This window comes from Nerophis lumbriciformis, linkage group LG01, assembly GCF_033978685.3.
Source record: "Nerophis lumbriciformis linkage group LG01, RoL_Nlum_v2.1, whole genome shotgun sequence".
Taxonomy (NCBI): domain Eukaryota; kingdom Metazoa; phylum Chordata; class Actinopteri; order Syngnathiformes; family Syngnathidae; genus Nerophis; species Nerophis lumbriciformis.
The window spans coordinates 45998535-46020460 of NC_084548.2; the positions used below are offsets into that span (position 1 = coordinate 45998535).

Genomic DNA, 21926 nt, shown 5'->3' on the forward strand with positions numbered 1-21926 from the left:
AAAAATGTTTTAAAATCTGATTAATCATATTGTTGAAGATTATTTATGATCAATCACGTTATCGTTACGTTATAAAAATACCCCACTACTTGGGCACAAATGCAATTTTATTGTCAGAATGTCATCCAGGAACATTTTGTTTATTGTTTTACTTGGTAACAGTTTTTTTTCACACTTTTTTATCACAATTGTTAAAAATACGTTTTTTTAGGCCATATCCGTGCTTACTCACTGCGCACGGACCTCATATATGATTTGAAAAAGTTTTATTTTATATTGCGATCATCGGTTTGAATCGAGATTCGTGTTAAATTGAGAATTGATACTGATTCAAATAGTCACCCCAAGAATCGGAATCGAACTGTGAGTTGAAAGATTCACATCCCTGATACTTTCTCAAGATTAACAAGTCAGAAGTTGTACAAATGAGACATGTTTTATTGACAGAATCAAGTGAAATTAATTTAACAACATACAAGAATAACAAACAATCTTAAAATATTTTTAGTCAAAATTTACAGACAAAAAAAGAACAGACTTATTTGACATGTGACCCTGCGTTAGTCACCAAGGGCGTTTTGAACAACCCAAACGGCGATATCGATTTCCTGATGACCTATACTGAGATTACCAATCAGGAGTTAGGAGCACTTAAATAGATGTATAGACAAAAGTTCAAAATCCATCTATCCATCCATTTTCTACCGCTTGTCCCTTCCGGGGTTGCGGGGTGTGCTGGAGCCTATCTCAGCTGCATTCGGGTGGAAGGCGGGGTACACCCTGGACAAGTCGCCACCTCATCGCAGGGCCAACACAGATAGACAGACAACATTCACACTCACATTCACACACTAGGGCCATTTTTTTTAGTGTTGCCAATCAACCTACTCAGTGGCCTAGTGGTTAGAGTGTCCGCCCTGAGATCGGTAGGTTGTGAGTTCAAACCCCGGCCGAGTCATACCAAAGACTATAAAAATGGGACCCATTGACTCCCTGCTTGGCACTCAACATCAAGGGTTGGAATTGGGGGTTAAATCACCAAAAAAATTATTCCCGGGCGCGGCACCGCTGCTGCCCACTGCTCCCCTCACCTCCCAGGGGGTGATCAAGGGGATGGGTCAAATGCAGAGGACAAATTTCCCCACACCTAGTGTGTGTGTGACAATCATTGGTACTTTAACTTTAACCTATCCCCAGGTGCATGTCTTTGGAGGTGGGAGGAAGCCGGAGAACATGCATACTCCACACAGAAAGATCAGGATCAAACCCAGGACCTTCGTATTGTGAGGCACATGCACTAACCCCTGTACCACCGTGCTGCCCAAGTTCAAAATCAATGGGGAAAAAAAGATGTACATCATTAAAATATTTCGACCCCACTCCAAACACCCTCTCCTAGTCATGAACGTCCTGGGCGGGAACAACATTTGCCAACAAGGAATTACGAGTATGAAAAACAAAATAGTGTTTGACTAACGCAGTGTTAAAAGCCACATGTTGTTGATGCTGAACAGCGTCTGCGTCACACTCCATATCTCAATATTGTCCTGTACAGTAACTGCATTGTTTGGTTGCTGACATCAGACGATAGCATCTGTCTGCTGACCTTCATTTATAGCAGCAAAAGCCCACAAATTGCATCACTTTACGTTGCACGGTTTACACAACTGTCAGAGTAGGTTACGACACCGTCACATCAATCAACAAAACGTGCGTTGTGTTGAAAATGGTTACCATGGCAACAACCCACACTGGTTCAGGCGGCACATTTCACCATTCATCAAGTTATTCACCAACATTTGCGTGCCAAATTAAATGTCGAATTTACTTTGAACTGCAACAGTTTGACCAGACATCCTGCAAATATGATGAAGTCTGCGTAACTTTTCCACGGAACATGCACATCCTCCATCATGGGATTCCCATCTGAGTCATGTGTTTTTGTTTAGTTTTTTTTTGCCACAAGCACTATCCTTATTGCGGGATTTCAGTCAGAAAATGCTTCTGTGTTCTCTCCTCCATTGTTGCGACCCTTTCAGGGGTCAATGTATGTTAGCATGTGCTGATTGGCTGCTGGAGAACAATCAAGGTTAAAGGGTGGGAAAGGGAGGGCTTGGGTTCACACACTGTTATTGTTGGGACCTCCGGGCCACTCAAGGTGTCTAGTGTCCACCTCCGCCTCGGTTCTCTCCACTAACCCAGTCCATGCATATGAATGACAAGCTCACAATCATGAAGATGAATCCCACAGCAGCAAAGCATGCAGCCTGCAGGGAAAGAGAAAGACATGACATTGTTGCTTGAAAAGAGTGATCGTAGGTCTACTCGGTGGAGGATGGGGGATGAGTCGTACCTGAATTTTGGGTCTTGACAAAAAGGGTTCTTGTTCAGGCGGAATGATTCGTATGTAGAAGATTCCAGGCAGGATGAAGATGAGGCTGGGGGCGGATGTTGCTCCTGTTGAGGACAAAGACCGTCAAGTTCAGTGAAGTGGAGGCATTGGTATCCTGCAAACACTAACCGATGAGTCCAAAAATGTCCCGGATTGAGGGCACAAAGATGACCAGCAGGTTGACCAAAAACATGAGGAGGAATGCGATGGCGATGTGTCTGGCCCAGTGAAAAGGTTTGTCAGGGAATGCGATCTGGAGAATGGCTCTGCGGATCTACAGAGGGGAGGAAGAAAAGCAGGCAAATGTCACATCTTCTCAAAGGACAATACTAGATTTGGTGCGACTTTGGTTTTCGTACAGCACATTTTCATATGAATCAGCAACATTTTGCCCTGGTTTTTGGATGTTGTAGTTAGTAGTTGACATATGTCTAAACCAGGTGCTTCAAACTTGTTTCTATTGAGGGCCACATGGTAATTATGGCTGCTCTCAGAGGGCTATAATTGATGCAGCAGACCATATTAAATGACGTGACGGACCACATTAAATGACGGACCACATTAAATGACGGACCACGTTAAATGACGGACCACATTAAATGACGGACCACATTAAAATGACGGACCACATCAAATGAAGTGATGGACCACATTGAATGATGTGACGGACCACATTAAATGACGTGACGGACCACGTTAAATGACGGGCCACATTAAATGATGGACCACATTAAATGACGTGACGGACCACATTAAATGATGTGATGGACCACATTAAATGACAGACCACATTAAATGACGTGACAGACCACATTAAATGACGGACCACGTTAAATGACGGACCACATTAAATGATGTGACGGACCACGTTAAATGAAGAACCACTTTAAATGACGTGATGGACCACATTAAATGACGGACCACTTTAAATGACGTGATGGATCACATTAAATGATGTGACGGACCACATTAAATGACGTGACAGACCACATTAAATGACGTGACAGACCACATTAAATGACGGACCACATTAAATGACGTGATGCACCACGCTAAATGACGGACTACATTAAATGACGTGATGGACCACGCTAAATGACGAACCCCATTAAATGACGTGACGGACCACGTTAAAAGATGTGACGGACCACGTTAAATGACACACCACATTAAATGGCGTGACAGACCACATTAAATGATGTGACGGACCACATTAAATGACAGACCACATTAAATGACGTGACAGACCACATTTAATGGCGTGACAGACCACATTAAATGGCGTGACAGACCACATTAAATGGCGTGACAGACCACATTAAATGATGTGACGGACCACATTAAATGACAGACCACATTAAATGACGTGACAGACCACATTAAATGGCGTGACAGACCACCTTAAATGGCGTGACAGACCATGTTAAATGATGTGACGGACCACATTAAATGACGGGCCACATTGAATGACGGACCACATTAAATGACGGACCACATTAAATTATGTGACGGACCATATTAAATGACGGACCCCATTAAATGACGTGACGGACCACGTTAAAAGATGTGACGGACCACGTTAAATGACACACCACATTAAATGGCGTGACAGACCACATTAAATGATGTGACGGACCACATTAAATGACAGACCACATTAAATGACGTGACAGACCACATTTAATGGCGTGACAGACCACATTAAATGGCGTGACAGACCACATTAAATGATGTGACAGACCACATTAAATGACGTGACAGACCACATTAAATGGCGTGACAGACCACGTTAAATGATGTGACGGACCACGTTAAATGACGGGGCACATTGAATGATGGACCACATTAAATGACGTGACGGACCACATTAAATTATGTGATGGACCATATTAAATGACGGACCACATTAAATGACGGACCACATTAAATGACGTGACGGACCACATTAAATTATGTGATGGACCATATTAAATGACGGACCACATTAAATGACGGATCACATTAAATGACGTGATGGACCACGTTAAATGACGAACCACATTATATTATGTGATGGACCATATTAAATGACGGACCACATTAATTGACGGACCACATTAAATTATGTGACGGACCACATTAAATGACGGACCACGTTAAATGATGACGTGGCAGACTACATAAAAGATGTGGCGGGCCAGAGCTGGCACCCCGGCCTTGAGTTTATTATCTTCATACATCATTTAATGTGGCTCGCCACACCATTTAACGTGGTCAGCCACATAATTTAGGTCTACGAAAGGCTGGAAATAATAAAACACTTTCTAGCTAAATGTATTTGTTCTTTAAATTATTACAGAAAATATACTGCAACCAATTTCATATATTATAATATAATCTGATCATTCAACAAGATGTTCCAAGCATTTTCTTTGGAGTAGGGGAGAATCAAAAATACTGATATCATATGATATCATATCTGCTTGTCACCTTGACTTACAATTTCAAAGTAAGTTATCCATCAGTCTGTTGGTAAAAACAAAAATCAAAAAGAGTTACCTATGTAAAATATGTACCAAGGCTATTGTACGATAATACTCATGTATGTTTTTCACTGTAGCAAGGGGCCCCCTAAGAACAGCCATAATTGCGACGTGGCCCTCAATGAAAATGACTTTGACACCCCTGCTCTACAGAACAATGGCGATGATGAATTCAAATGTTTCACCGGGAAGAGAACCACAGGCACAGTCAGAGTGACCGCCATGAGCACAGCCAGGCGCACACAGAGCATCAGGACATCCAGGGGGTCCACACGGATGTAAGTATGCAACAGCTCCGACTCCACGGCACCTAAGGAGGGAAAAACAAACACTTCTTTACGCTCTGCTCATTCAGCATATGCAAAATGCACATATGAGCAGCAAGGTGACAACAAGCCAGTCATTCATTTGGAAGAGTGTGGTTCCCAGCATCAGAACAACGTGACCTTTGAGTCTTACCATAGAAGGTGAGGTAGCCAAAAAGAGCTGTTAGCAGGTACATGATGAACATGGCCAGGATGGAGATGTTGGCCACATTCTGCATACGCTTCTTGGTGGCACTAAGAGCAAGCAGAACACGAGAAATGTAATTATAGGCTACAGTATGTGCTGAGTGTAGTGGTGTCCAAATGGCACGGTAAGTGGGGATGTTGAATCAGGGCCCCAAGCACATGGGGGGACCCTGAGCTATTGTACAGCTTAAATATTATTTTTTGCTGTTTATATATTTAATTTATATGTCCAGGGTGTACTCTGCCTTCTGCCCGAGTGCAGTTGGGATAGGCTGCAGCCCCCTTACGACCCCGGTAGAAAATGGATGAATGGATATAAATATATATATATATATATTACAGAGAGGGTGAGAAGCTTTGTCATTCGGGGGCCGCCCAGCGTAAAGCCGCTGCTCCTCCACATCTGGTCAAGATGCCCCGGAGGAGCTGGCCAAAGTGGCTGGGGAGAGGGAAGTCTGGGCTTCTCTGCTTAGGCTGCTGCCCCCGCGACCCAACCTTAGATAATCGGAAGAAAATGGATATATATATATATATATATATATATATATATATATATATATATATATATATATATATATATATATATATATATATACATATCTATATCATATCTGTCATTCTGTGTTGGCCCTGCGATGAGGTGGCGACTTGTCCAGGGTGTACCCCGCCTTCCGCCTATGTGAAGCTGGGCTAGGCTCCAGCACCCCCCGCGACCCCATAAGGGACAAGCGGTAGTAAATGGATGGATGGATTTTGTATATATATATTTATATGTGTATATATATATATATATATGTGCATATATATATATATATATATATATATATATATATATATATATATATATATATATATATATATATATATATATATATATATATATATATACATATATGTGTATATATTTATATGTATGTACAGTATACTGTATATATATATATACTTTTTTTGTTTTGTTTTTTGTTGTTGATATTTTCACTTCCTCATGTGCATAGGGGTCCACACCTGCTGCCCTGATTGGCAACTGGGACACACCTGCACCCGGTTGCCAATTGTTCTTTTTCGCATTTTTGCCTTAGACAAATGATGTTCCGTGTCTTGTGCCTTTATTAATTGCACTCGCCTTCTTTTATTCCCCCCCCCCCCCCCCCCCCCCCCCGAGTAGCGTGTTTCCCCTCTCCCTCGGGAGTGCGTTTCCTTTCCATTATTAAAGAATATTATTTCCACTCACCGTCTGCTGTATCTTGGGGTCACGTCCCTCAAGCTACCTCCAACTCGTGACAAATTCAGCGTCATGGTGAGTTTTTTTATGCACTTATTTCATGTTTTGCTATTTATCTGTCGCTACAAGAAAAAAAAAATGCCTAAATGAAACCGGTCCCTGGTGCAGAAAAGGTTGGGGACCCCTGTTTTAGTGCATGTAAACATGTCAAGTGTGTGTGTTTGGGGTGGCGATGTTGCGCCCCTGGTTGTGTGTGTGAGTGTGTGTGTGTGTGTGTGTGTGCATGTATTAAACATCACTTACTCTCTCAGCTCCGTATAGATGGGAAGCACCTCAGGGTGGCAGACAAATGCAAAGGCCAGAATTGGGATGGTGTACGCTGTCTAAAAATCATAGAAATGTTAATTTTTTTTTTAATACAGTTTTATTTTTGGACTTGCGACAACAATTGAAGAAGTGAAATCAGAACATGTCTGAATCTCACCTGTGAGTTGGCGGTAAGGAGCCGGGCATCACAGAAGTCTTCATCGCCCTCAGTGAGCGTGTAGTTGTCAGCAGTGAGAGATGTGTGGTTATGACTGTCCTCCAGTGGACACGGGATGTTGAATTTCTTATAAATCACCTGAGAAGACCAAAAATATTGTTCGTCATAAACGCCGTACTTTGTAGAAAGGTTGTATTCGTGGCCTCAAGAGACTTACCGAAAAGAGGAAAAACACCATGCAGGAAAGGGAGAAGCCACTTGTGTAACCCAAATAACCTGTCAACAATAACGTCAATGATCAATGCACGTCTACGTTATGTTTTGCTGTAGTGCAGGACATGAAATGCTGCACAAATGGAGAGAAGATGTGTCATACGGGGAAAAACGTGCATGCAAAAACATACCAAGTTGTTTCATGAGTGCAAGAGGAAAGATGACGGCAACGCTAACAATGATGATCAAATAGTTTCCATTCAAGAACCATTCTCTGGAAGACATCCACACAAATAGATGAGGGGAACAAAAAGTCTACGAGAGTTCAGGAAGTGGAAGAAGCCTGCTGAGAAGTCATTGCTCTACTCACCCCGTGTTTTCATGTCTGCCGAGAAAAGCCTGAATTACCAGCGGGAGCTCAGACTTGACAATAAAGAGGTAGCTGGACATCGCTGGCACAAAAAAAAAATCACAATTGTGTTAAGTTATTTGACCAATAATACGCTAAATGACGCTACCTCCAATGTTGTGTACTGTGATGATAACAGCTGCTAAAATCTTCCCCGCGGGACCGAAAGCTCGGTTTCCAAGCTGCTCATAGGCTCGGATGCCTGAAACGACCCAATTTTGTGAGCAATGCATGTCAGAGCCACGTATAAAACAACATGTGCTCTTCTTACCAACAACTCCTGCACTTTTCAGCAGCAGGTGGATCGAATAAGCCGATAGAATAGCAATGAACACAAGCAGGATTCTGAAATACAGAAAAAGCAAAAATGTGCTCATCTCAGTTAAGGATAAAATTATTGGTTTAAGTTGGTTATGGTGTTTCGAACATGCATACAATTACAACATGATACATCACATATTTCCAGTTTCTCATTACAACAGGTACGAAAAGGAGTAGGAAGAAGCAGAGCTTATTTAATCACACCCCTTTTCCATTTCATAGCAATTACTAATACATTTGTTCGCTTCATGTTTTCAATTTGTACACAATTTAAATCCATAAATAATAAAGTTCTCAATAAATAGTTAAATAAGTTGTAATTCACATAATGACATTAATTGGATTGTCTAATTTTTCAATAAAGTTTAAAATGTTTATCAGGATTCTTCTTCTTTGTACTTTGTAAACACTTTGAGTTTGAACAGTTTCTTAAACTAATCATATCAGTACATTGTTTGACTTATTTACTTAATCAATTCCATATTTTAATTCCACATACTGACATGTTTTAAGTGTTGTACGTGCATACAAATGTTTTAAATTAAATTTTTCTCTAAGGTTATATTTCTCATCTTTTGCTGATAAGAATGTTTGTACATTCTTGAGTAGCAGATTATAGTTTGTTTTGTGCATAATTTTAGCTGTTTGCACAAAATCGTTGAATTTCAATATTTGTGATTCAATAAATAAAGAGTTTGTATGTTCTCTATATCCAACATTATGTATTATTCTAATTGATATTTTTTGTAACACGGTTAGTAAATGAAGCGCACATTTGTAATTGTTTCCCCATATTTCTACACAATAACTCAGATATGGTAACACTTGCGAGCAGTAGAGAATATGAAGTGATTTTTGTTCCAGAACATGTTTTGCTTTATTTTGACGTATTCCTTGCTACTTTATGTTCTATATTTTTTATATGAGATTCCCAGTTAATTTTTATTATCTATTATTACACCGAAATGTTTTATTTCTTTTACCCTTTTCATGTCTACTCCGTCTATTTGTATTTGTGTTTGACTTTCCCTTCTGCTGTTACCAAATAGCATTATTTTAGTTTTACTGAGATTCAAAGATAGACTGTTTTTGTCAAACCATCTTTTTATTTTGTTTATTTCATCTGTTATTATTTGTATCAGCTTCGGTGTGTTCTCTCCTAAACAAAACACAGTTGTATCATCTGCAAATAATACTAACTTTAAGTCCTTTGTAACTTTACAAATATTGTTTGTATAAAGATTGAACAATTTTGGTCCCAATATTGATCCCTGAGGCACACGACAAAATAATTCCAGCTCTGTAGATGTGTGTTAGCCTAGTTTTTTACGTATTGCTTCCTGTTGGTCAAGTAGCTTCTTATCCAGTTCAAAACCAACCCTCTGATGCCATACTTTTCTAATTTGTTTATCAGGATATTAAAAACCCCGTTTCCATATGAGCTGGGAAATTGTCCATCCATCCATCCATCCATCCATCTTCTTCCGCTTATCCGAGGTCGGGTCGCGGGAGCAGCAGCCTAAGCAGGGAAGCCCAGACTTCCCTCTCCCCAGCCACTTCATCAAGCTCTTCCCGGGGGATCCCGAGGCGTTCCCAGGCCAGCCGGGAGAGATAGTCTTCCCAACGTGTCCTGGGTCTTCCCCGTGGCCTCCTACCGGTCGGACGTGCCCTAAACACCTCCCTAGGGAGGCGTTTGGGTGGCATCCTGACCAGATGCCCGAACCACCTCATCTGGCTCCTCTCGATGTGGAGGAGCAGCGGCTTTACTTTGAGCTCCCCCCGGATGGCAGAGCTTCTCACACTATCTCTAAGGGAAATTGTGTTAGATGTAAATATAAACGGAATACAATGATTTGCAAATCATTTTCAACCCATATTCAGTTGAATATGCTACAAAGACAACATATTTGATGTTGACACTGTTAAACTTTTTTTTTTTGACAAAGCTTAACCTATTGTGACTATAACAATCTACAAGGTTAATGTAGGTTGCTTCTCTTTCTCCCCCTCCATTTTTCTGCATTCTTTCGTATCTCAAGTTATCATTACGTATATGTATTGTTGCATTTAAACAACTGTATTGTTGATAATAAAGGTAAATGATTGGTATTGTTCATTATCAATAGCGCTATTTCTATCGGTATTTGTATTGATCCATTTGTAGTGTAATAATGCTCATTGTCATTTCTGTATTATTTTTTATTTTTCGCTAACTGCTTATTTGCTATTACTTTTACCATCATATTTGTACATATCATATTTGCTGATGTTGCTCTATTGTTGTTGTTGTTGTTGTTTGCTGTTGTTGTTTTTGTCTCTCTGTCTAATCCCCCTCTTGTCCCCACAATTTCCCCCTCTGTCTTCTTTTTTTTTCTCTTTCTATCCCCTCCTGCTCCGGCCCGGCTGCACTAAATGATAATATAAATACATTTAATAAAGTCAAATACAAATAAGGCAACAAGAGAAGTATCCTACACTTCTCTTTTGTAAAGTAAATCTGAACAGCCGACATGGGCATCTACATCAACTATATGATTTGCCTGAGAAGCTGGACAGGACACACAAAAAAACAAAAAAAAACAAAACCAAAAAAAAACTTTTTTTTTTTTTTTTGCAAATAATCATTAACTTTAGAATTTGATGCCAGCAACACGTGACAAAGAAGTTGGGAAAGGTGGCAATAAATACTGATAAAGTTGAGGAATGCTCATCAAACACTTATTTGGAACATCCCACAGGTGTGCAGGCTAATTGGGAACAGGTGGGTGCCATGATTGGGTATAAAAACAGCTTCCCAAAAAATGCTCAGTCTTTCACAAGAAAGGATGGGACGAGGTACACCCCTTTGTCCACAACTGCGTGAGCAAATAGTCAAACAGTTTAAGAACAACGTTTCTCAAAGTGCAATTGCAAGAAATTTATGGATTTCAACATCTATGGTCCATAATATCATCAAAAGGTTCAGAGAATCTGGAGAAATCACTCCACGTAAGCGGCATGGCCGGAAACCAACATTGAATGACCGTGACCTTTGATCCCTCAGACGGCACTGTATCAAAACCGACATCAATCTCTAAAGGATATCACCACATGGGCTCAGGAACACTTCAGAAAACCACTGTCACTAAATACAGTTTGTCGCTACATCTGTAAGTGCAAGTTAAAGCTCTACTATGCAAAGCGAAAGCCATTTATCAACAACATCCAGAAACGCCGCCGGCTTCTCTGGGCCCGAGATCATCTAGATGGACTCATGCAAAGTGGAAAAGTGTTCTGTGGTCTGACGAGTCCACATTTCAAATTGTTTTTGGAAATATTCGACATTGTGTCATCCGGACCAAAGGGGAAGCGAACCATCCAGACTGTAATCGACGCAAAGTTCAAAAGCCAGCATCTGCGATGGTATGGGGGTGCATGAGTGCCCAAGGCGTGGGTAACTTACACATCTGTGAAGGCACCATTAATGCTGACAGGTACATACAGGTTTTGGAACAACATATGCTGCCATCTAAGCGCCGTCTTTTTCATGGTTATTTCAGCAAGACAATGCCAAGTCACATTCAGCACATGTTACAACAGCGTGGCTTTGTAAAAAAAGAGTGCGGGTACTTTCCTGGTCCGCCTGCAGTCCAGACCTGTCTCCCATCGAAAATGTGTGGCGCATTATGAAGCGTAAAATACGACAGCGGAGACCCCGGACTGTTGAACGACTGAAGCTCTAAATAAAACAAGAATGGGAAAGAATTCCACTTTCAAAGCTTCAACAATTAGTTTCCTCAGTTCCCAATTGTTTATTGAGTGTTGTTAAAAGAAAAGGTGATGTAACACAGTGGTGAACATGCCCTTTCCCAACTACTTTGGCACGTGTTGCAGCCATGAAATTCTAAGTTAATGATTATTTGCAAAAAATAAAAATAAAGTTTATGAGTTTGAACATCAAATATCTTGTCTTTGTAGTACATTCAATTGAATATGGGTTGAAAAGGATTTGCAAATCATTGTATTCCGTTTATAATTACCTCTAACACAATTTCCCAACTCATATGGAAACGGGGTTTGTATGATTAATTGTCTCAAATGCTTTTGTTAGAACAGTAATTCTCAAAGTCGTGGTACACAGGTTTCATCTAGTGGTACGTCAAAGAATCACTTGATTAAAGTACAGTGTTTTATTTTCCTATATTCAAACACAGTGTTACTGTTCAAACTGTGTGTAGTGTTACAGTGGCCAAAAATATTAAATACCGGTATACTTGTTAAATGAAACCTATGCCTTGTTTTAGTGAATACTTAGACCTTCTACGCTTCTGTATTTTAATGTTGGTCATTATGCTGGTACTTGGAAAGCCAAGTGTTTTCTGAGATGGTCATTGGAGAAAAGAAGTTTGAGAACCATTGTGTTGGAGACATAAACATGTAATGAGTAGCACTTCTATGGCAAATCCAATATAAATTAGCATCAAGCTTGGGCATTTTGGAAAAGTGGAGCCTTACTTTATGTTTGAGTATTTTCTATCAGGCATACTTGCTTTGTTGGCATGGACAATTGTAACATTTGGCTGAGTCTGCTTGAGTGCTTGTTTTCGCGCCAAGTGTTTGAGCCGGTGACCAGCTTGCAATGGATGTGATGTCACAAGCAACAAAAGGAATTTAAATATGGTACTGTTTGATTTTACGTGAATCAATACCCGTTAGTGCCAACGGAATCCGAATTCGGTACCCATCCCTACCTGTGATACAATGGCTTACGCTTTTAATATTACCACATTTTTATGTTTCCAAATAAAACATCATATCATAAAATGACTGAACCGAGTGTTTAGCATACAGAGTGAGAACTGTTTGGGCCTCAACTTTAGTACTTTAGTGTACTTATGTAATGGAAGAGAGATAACTATGGAAATCTATGCTTAAAACCTGAACTTTTATTATTGGTCAACTACATTAAAATACTGCATCTTAATACTATTATATTTTATAATACTACTACTGTATACCTTGTAACAACATCTCCTTCCTCACCATGGGATAGCACAGGGCTGATCCATGCAGGCGTGTCTTGGATCTGATCACTACAGGCTATATTTAACCTCTTAAATCAGATTTAAGGAAGCTCTATGTGTGCGTGTGTGTGTGTGTGTGTGTGTGTGTGTGTGTGTGTGTGTGTGTGTGTGTGTGTGTGTGTGTGTGTGTTCTTGTATTTGTACATTTCTTGAGACATCAACAAGGAAACGTACCTTCCATATGAAGACCGGTGAACAAGTTAGGAGTGAAACCATGGTCCTAATACGAAAAACCATTGCATCCAATAGAGAATGTCTCATTTGCACCCCTGGTGGTGAAATCTATCAAAATTAGGGTGGTCCCACAAAGGGGGGATTTTTCAAATTGACTGTCGGTTTTTCTGGTCAACATATCAAATAATAAGTGTGTGTAAAAATTTGAAGTGCTCCCCCTCTGGTCAACATATGTAATAACAATGTGTAAGGAATTGAAATGCGCCCCCTTTGGCCAAAATTAATTAAAAAAACAAAATCTATATGTATATAGAGACATACTGTAATACAAATACAAAAAAAAACTAAACAAAAAAAAAAACCTAAAAGCCTACCTTTTTATATATGCATAGTATGTTTCCGACGGCTCAAAACAATTGCAAATGAGCCGTCGGCCCCCGGACAGAGCGACTCCAAAACCAACAAAGGTTGCAACTGTCGAAAGAAACCTGATTGCCCTCTCAACGGGGGGTGCTTACAAACATCAGTTGTCTACCAATCTAAGGTAACACGCAAGGACAATAACACATCCGACACATATGTAGGATTAACTGAGGGAGAGTTCAAAACCAGATGGAACAATCACAAGGCTTCTTTCAGGAACCAAAACCTGCGGAATACCACAGAACTCAGCAAACACATTTGGGACCCCAAAGACAATAATGTTGAATATTCAATAACATGGCAAATTCTTGCATCCAGCACACCTTACAATAGTGGTAATAAAAGATGCAACCTATGCTTGAAAGAAAAACTGTTTATTATTTACCGTCCAGACCTGTCATCCCTCAACAAGCGCAGCGAAATTGTAACAGCATGCCGCCACAGACGGAAACACCTCCTAGGTAACACATGAGCCAATCACCACGCCCCTACACCAGCCTGTACCCACCCACTCTGTGCCCTATATAATCCATGGTATGTGAATGCTCCCATTAAAATCTCCTGATGATTGAGGGAACCCCCCCTCATGAAACAGGCCTGTAGAGATGAAATAGTCTTGTGATTTTTTCCCCCACACATACATATATATATATATATATATATATATATATATATATATATATATATATATATATATATATATATATATATATATATATATATACACATACACATATATATATATATATATATATGTATATACATATATATATATTATATTTATATATCTAGAAAGGGTGGTCCTAAAGAGGTAGGCATTTTTCGGAGGTCTCAAGAAGGTCACAAATACAAGTGTGTGTGTGTGTGTGTGTGTGTGTGTGTGTGTGTGTGCGCAAGAGAGAGAGTGGAATCCAACAGATCAAGCCTCCTGAAATAGAACTTCTATACATTACATATATATGCCCTGTAAGGATCCACCTATTGAAATGTGCAATCACTTATATAATGAGACGCCTACTTGGAACCCTATAGAAGCCAAAGTGTCACTTGTTATGTTAACCTGACACCACATTTGCATCTTAAAGTAACTCCTTCAAGAGGTGAAGGGCTGCAAGTCTTCGCGTAAACATGCATAAGAGATCCTTTAATGTTAGTTGTCCATACTTACATGAAAAGAATGATTCCAGTGTTAGACATTGCAAAGGCCAATCCCAGAATTCCACTTCCCATTATGGCGTTACTGAGGTTAAAAATGGACATTCCATAAGAAGTCTTCCCCTCAAACTGAAGCAAATGGGGATCATAAAGAATAGTCAGAGAAACTGTGTTTGAAAAGTTTCAACAAGTGAGTCAGAACAACTCACATCTGTAAAGTGGGTTTCTTTTTTGGTCCCGGCTTTGTGTGGAAGAAACTCCTCATGTTCAGTCATGGCATCCAAGCCATCAAACCTACAAAGAAAATAAGGCCCATCATGGACATGAGTGCATTAGGATGGTAGATGTTTACTTTGCCTCACTTAATTAGTTACAGGCAGGTATTCTGCACATCATAGGCACCGATCCCCTGGGTGCTTCGGGTTCCGAGCACCCACAGACAATGCTGAGCACCCACGTGGGATTGATGGCAACTTTCAATCTTTGAATTAATTTTTGATGAATTAATCTTGTTGTTGTTAATTTTGTGGCGAGTTCGGTCCGTTTTATATATTAAATATGTCATAGATCATATAGTTTGCAATTAACAAAGCCCAACCAAGATGTCACTATGCCCGATAATGAACTAATGACACAATCATCTTGATTGTGAACACACTGTACACGACTGAATGAAGGGCATATTTACTCAACAGCCATACATGTCATACTAAAGGTGGCAGTATGAACAATGCCAACACTGTCACAAACATGTGCCATATAGTGAAACCACACTAAACAACAACTACAAACACATTTTGGAAGAATATTTGCACCGCAACACAACATAAACACTACAAAACAAATTCCCAGAATTCCCTGCAGCACCAACTCTTAAAGGGACGCTACAATATAAACAAACGCCATTGGTGGATGTACACCTAACATCCACTGTAATGATACCACGTACAATAGCGTATTTAGTCGATACTTCTATGATTACGTCGATTTTTTTTTTAACATCACAAAATCTTCTTTTGTTTTTTTTAAGTTTATATTATGTTTATAAACTCAGGAAATATGTCCCTGGACACATGAGGACTTTGAATATGACCAATGTATGATCCTGTAACGACTTGGTATCGGATTGATACCCAAATTTGTGGTATCATCCAAAACTAATGTCAAGTGTCAAACTAGTGTCTAGTGTCATTGCTTGTGGAAATCATTTAAATGCCAAGTTTTCCATCGGTAATGTTGAATGAAGTAAAAAAACAACACTGTTTGAGCTGTAAAATGTAATTCAACCTATAGGTCAAAGTATCATACAGTATACTGTATAATATTTTCCCTGTGTCGGTATGATTATCCGTATTTTAAAAAAATCTTTAAGGATTTTTTTTAGTCTTTTACTTGAATGGACAGTACAGCTTATGAGCAAAAAGGTTGTTGGCTCCATCAAGGGTTGGAATTGGGGGTTAAATCACCAAAATGATTCCCGGGCGCGGCCACCGCTGCTGCCCACTGCTCCCCTCACCTCCCAGGGGGTGATCAAGGGTGATGGGTCAAATGCAGAGAATAATTTCGCCACACCTAGTGTGTGTGTGACAATCATTGGTACTTTAACTTTAACTTTTAATTACTCGTACTAGCAGCAAGGCCACATGTGGTGCCCTTCAGCAAAGCATCATCCTTACCCGCCCCCCTCTCTTCTAGAAGCCCCTACCTACCCATCATCTCGACTGTGTCCATTCATCTTCTGAAGCTCCATTCTGATAATTATGAGTGGAGACTTGCCGGACTGATTCAAGAGCTCACCTTGCTGAAAGTAGAAAGAAAAATGCTCACACATTTACTTTAGGACTGTAATCTTATGGTATTCCCTTTATCAAATAGTGGGGCGTTTGAGCGGGGTGTGTGATAACTTTAACCTGGAATCTTGTTTTGTTATTGCAGCTCCATTTATTAATCAGGCGACTGTTGCAGAATGATATGGATAGGCTTGTACGCATACAGTGCATCTGGAAAGTATTCAAAGCGCTTCACTTTTTCTACATATTATGTTGCAGCCGTCTTCCAAAATGGAATTAATTAATGTTTGTCCTCAAAATTCTACACACAATGCCGCATAATGACAATGTGAAAAGGTTTTTTCCCCAAAATGTAGCAAATTTATTAAAAATAAACCAAAAAAATCACATGTCCATAAGTATTCACAGCCTTTTCTCAGTACTTTGTTGATGCACCTTTGGTAGCAATTACATCCTCAAGTCTTCGATAACGATGCCACAAGCTTGGTACACCTATTTTTGGCCACTTTCGCCCATTCCTCTTTGCAGCACCTCTCAAGCTCCATCAGGTTGGATGGGAAGCGGTAGTTTTCATCCAGGATGTCTCTGTACATTGCTGCATTCATTTTAGTCTAGTCAGGGAGGTGACCAAGAACCCGATAGTCACTCTGTCAGAGTTACAGCAATTCTCTGTGCAGAGAGGAGAACCTTCCAGGAGGACAACCAACTTTGCAGCAATCCACCAATCAGGCATGTATGGTATAGTGGCCCCACTGAAGCCATTTCTTTCTGAAATGTTTGCAAAAATGCACCTGAAGGACCCTCAGACCATGAGAAACAAAAGTCTCTGGTCTGATGAAACAAAGATTGAACTTTTTGGTGTAAATGCCAGGCATCATGTTTGGAGGAAACCAGGCACCGCTCCTCAACAAGCCAATAGCAGCCCTACAGTGAGGCGTAGTGGTGGCAGTATCATGCAGTGGGGGTGTTTTTCAGTGGCAGGAACTAGTCAGAATAGAGGGAAAGATGCAATGTACAACTTGATGAAGCATAAAAAAATTATCTTTTAGTTTTATATTTTTAAGAAATTTGGAGTTCGAGAGGTGCTGCAAAAAGGAATGGGCAAAACTGCCCAAAGTTAGGTGTGCCAAGCTTGTGGCATCGTGTTAAAAAGAAAAGCTGTAATTTCTGCCAAATGTGCATCAACAAAGAATGGAACAAAGGCTGTGAATACTTATGTGCATGTGATTTGTTTAGTTTTTGTTTGTAATAAAATTGCAAAATCCATTTTGGAATAACAAAACAAAATGTGAAAAGGGTGAAGCGCTGTGAAAACTTTCCAGATGCACTGTAAATAAATATTATACAGTTATCAATAGTATTTCCATCTGGGGGGAGGGGAAATAATTTCCTATCCCGTGGGGCACAAAGCTGGCATGGACACTTTCTGTGCTCGTGCCACAGGGTCATGAGATACTTTCTCTTTGTGGCAGGTCACACAGACGCCTTCAAGATTCTCACATGACCCGAAAGGCCACATTCAAACCAACAATGTGAGACATACCAGAGACGTTTCTCATAAAACCCCAACTTTTTTTTCACTCACTCCCACATTGTTGTGGTCAGAGAAAGCGTGGAAGGATCCACAATAAAGCAAGCGCGATGAACACATGCTAAAAGGCTGTGAATGCTGTTTGGTCTAACGAGACCCCCCAAATAAATGGGAAGAATGTATTTCTTAAGTTATGCAGAAAAACGCACTAATGACATCACTGAAAAAGCGTTGAATAAACTGTAAAAAATTTGCAGGATGTCCCAACATTTCAAAGTAAAATACTGTAATCAAAATGTACTGTAAACAAATGAGTATACAAATTAAAAGTAGTTTTTAATCATATTTATTTTTATATTGGTTATATTGGTTTTTATATTGGTTTTATATTTATTTATTTTGTTTTTATTCAGTCATTGGTGGAGCTAAGGATAGTATTTGAATCTTGTTTTTAATATTTTTTGCAGCACTTTGGAAACATTTTTGTTGTTTAGATAGATAGATAGATAGATATATAGATAGATAGTACTTTATTGATTCCTTCAGGAAAGTTCCCTACCAGCAGCAGTGTACAGAATTGAGATCGGATTTAAAAAGTAAAAAGTAAATAATGGGTGTATAAATGGAAATAAAATAGAAAATATTACAATAAGAATAAAAATAGAAAGCAACAATAAGAATAAAAATATAACAGTAAAAATAAGAATATAACAAGAGAAACTAGGCAGTAGTACCCCCCCTGGCCCCCAGAGAGGAGTTGTACAGTCTGATAATGTGCTATATAAATAAAGTGGATTGGATTGAAAAATTACGATACCCTTATATTGTTTTTTCCAATGTAAAATACTGTAATCATAGTCCTCATATCACAACAAACGACAGTACTGTAAATTCTAACTGATGAGATGTTCCACAGACTATGTTGCCCACTCTTGTACAGTAAGTAGTGGTATTGCTCTTCAACCAAAGGAGTCATTATTAACTATAAAATGATGTTGCAGTTTCAGCATTCAGTTGTAACATGATTGTATACTTAATCGTGCGGTTACAGTAATTAAAGATAATACATTACCGTAAATGTTACTGTGAAAGCAATGCCATTATTAGCTGTGAATTTACAAATACACTTTTTATCCTGCATATATAAGGATCGATTGCCATGCTAGGAGTAAAATATGCTATCATCACAAAAAAATAAAAAATAAAAGTTAACCTGAAGCTCATTTTTACAAGTTTCTAAGCAGTGGAAAGGTGAAAAAAGTCCTACAAAAAAAAAAAATGTTAGTAAAAGACAGTGAATAGTGAATGCTAAAAACAACAGTACAACCAGTACTACTGCTACTACTCGCCGGTGTTTCCACATGGTTGTCTGATGCAAGACTGGCTCACTATTGACAGTTGCTCACTCCCTGCTCCAAAAATGCAAGAATCCACTTACCCACAGGTGTGAAAAAACATATGCTCCTGTTCTATTCCACTGAAACAAAGTCCTGCAAACAGACAAAGGGTCAGCTTTCCGACAATTGCTGTGTATAATTACAGCTTTAGACCCAAGAGTCACTCCAGAGCTCCTTGGGAGTAGAGCAAGTAGAGAGTGAGAGAGATTAGACTGGGAGGGAGTGAAGGGGAAGGAGAACACCCAGCGGTTGTTAACCCTTTGCTAAGACTTCGCTCACCTGGTCTTTACTGAGAAGGTGTTGGCATTCAGGGAAGCTGGCAGACCCAGCTGCATACAAGTCAGTAAACCACCACAATGTATAGCGGGGGGCCACATCAGCAGGCTTATGCAAAGCCGGAGTCACCTGAGGGGGGCTTTGTTGCAGCATGAGGATACTCACGGACGCTTCCAACTGGAAGTCACCGTGATGCTAATTGGTTAAGCAGATAAGTGCTTTTTTAAGGTTGACAGCATGTGATCGTGCTTACGGGTGGAAAGACGTTATCATGTAAGCCTCCACCTGACACGGGAGTGACAGAATCTGCAGAGAATTGGAAGGAAGGAGAACATTTTCAAAGACTTCAGCACAAGAGGCGGGGAGGGAGAGTGAGGACATGTCAGTTGGCTGATAAACTTAAACAAAAGTGAGATATGAGTTTGGTCCAAACGGCCGAGAAAACACCCGTCTGCGTTATCTCAGCATGACAGTAATCCTCACCGCTTGTCTGTCCTTAAGCCTTAGAGCGGGGGTGTCAAATTGTTTTTCATTGAGGGCCACATCACTATTATGGCTGCCCTCAGAGGGCCGATTTGAACAGAATTTTAATACATAATCGCCTCATGATATTAAGGCCCCGTTTACACTAAGGGTAAATCACACCTAACCATATCCTTGTCCACACAAAACAATGCCACCGTTTAAGACCCCCGCCCCCTATGTGCGTGAAAAATGCACATGTCATCGTCACCTCCAGTGTTGCTTTGTGTGCAAGTTCTTAAATGTAGCTTATCTGAACAATATCCAGTGTTGTGGTATTTCAATTAACTGGAATCCAGTGTGCTGTGGGGCCCTATTGTAGTGAGTCACACCTGAGCCATCATAAATTAATCAAATCTTTATTAGACACGTAAACAATGTGATAAAGAACATTTTACATCAATCAAACTAGGGATGTAGATATCTGGTCAGGACACTCCTCACTCTATTGCCTTCGCCTTCCTTGTCCATTCATTTTTGGTGACTTTATATACTCTGGACCTAGACGTTGAGTCCGCGACATACATGGCGGACAATAACTGATACAGTCTGCTTTGCCAGTCCAAATGCATTCGCTGTTTTCCATAGTTTCCCCTTGTCTTCCCTCGACGGCCAGGTAATACAAAGCACACGCTACCTTTTTTTATCACATCCACGGGTGCTCGCATTCTCGGTGACTCTCCTTCGACAAATGGACAAAGTTTTTTGCTAAGTAGCATCACAGCTGACATTGGAAAGTTCTCTTGCCATCTGAGATGTGTAGTATCCCAAATAACTGCAATCGCTTTTACTTAATGTATTCATGTGTGATTTCCACAAGCGTCTGTACATGTAGAAGAAGGAGAAACACGGGCATGTCTGAATGACTCGCCTTCATATTTTCAGTGGTTAGCTCCGAGCTAGGAAACTGCTTTATTATGAAGCTGGCTGTGGTGCGTTCTTTCTGACGTCACTTCCTGTGTGGGGCGCGGTCTTTCTGGCGTCACTTACTCTCTGAACTCACTTTGTAAACGATCAATGAGTCCATACAAAGCTAAGTGCCGGAGATTCAAGAAATACACGGCTGACTTACCCGTATAAAAATTTGTCCGAGGAGGGGGACTTTAAACGCTGGTTTAGTGTGGCTGAAACGGGGCTTAGGCTAAATAATTATTCGTTTAAGGCGGGGTCGGCAACCCGCGGCTCTAGAGCCGCATGAGCGCCGCCCTAGTGGCTCTCTGGAGCTTTTTCAAAAATGTATGAAAAATGGAAAACGATGAGGGGAAAAAAACCCATTTTTTGTTTTAGTTTGGTTTCTGTAGGAGGACAAACATGACACAAACCTCCCTAATTGTTATAAATCACACTGTTTATATTAAACATGCCTCACTGATTCGAGTATTTGGCAAGCGCCGTTTTGCCCTACTAATTTTGGCGGTCCTTGAACCTACTCAGTGGCCTAGTGGTTAGAGTGTCCGCCCTGAGATCGGTAGGTTGTGAGTTCAAACCCCGGCCGAGTCATACCAAAGACTATAAAAATG

General features: G+C 40.2%; 1 protein-coding gene across 2 annotated transcripts; it reads right to left on the reverse strand.

Annotated features, from left to right (window-relative positions):
* Positions 1-440: 440 nt before the first annotated feature.
* On the reverse strand, positions 441-19958 carry LOC133621876 (sodium-coupled neutral amino acid transporter 5-like). Of its 2 annotated transcripts, none has more exons than XM_061984312.1 (17): positions 19888-19958; positions 19650-19701; positions 16600-16691; positions 15100-15184; positions 14904-15019; positions 8026-8099; positions 7864-7956; positions 7716-7797; positions 7537-7619; positions 7350-7408; positions 7133-7270; positions 6952-7031; positions 5374-5474; positions 5100-5224; positions 2522-2666; positions 2354-2457; positions 441-2267 (listed from the first exon to the last, which is right to left on the reverse strand). In XM_061984312.1, the coding sequence occupies exons 1-17, from the start codon at positions 19941-19943 to the stop codon at positions 2163-2165; spliced, it is 1590 nt and encodes a 529-aa protein (XP_061840296.1). In that variant the 5' UTR covers positions 19944-19958; the 3' UTR covers positions 441-2162. The 2 variants fall into 2 exon arrangements, with proteins under 2 accessions (XP_061840296.1, XP_061840287.1); XM_061984303.1 differs by having other exon boundaries at positions 19650-19782; positions 19888-19946.
* Positions 19959-21926: the final 1968 nt, after the last annotated feature.

Bases quoted from the DNA above. Each gene is read 5' to 3' on its own strand.
- LOC133621876 (XM_061984303.1), bottom strand. From the start codon at position 19,943: ATGCAGCTGGGTCTGCCAGCTTCCCTGAATGCCAACACCTTCTCAGTA. The intron at 15,185-16,599 runs GTAGGTAGGGGC...TTTTCTTTGTAG, and splicing joins GGACACAGTCGAGATGATGG to GTTTGATGGCTTGGATGCCA. The intron at 7,620-7,715 runs GTGAGTAGAGCA...GATGTCTTCCAG, and splicing joins GGCAGACATGAAAACACGGG to AGAATGGTTCTTGAATGGAA.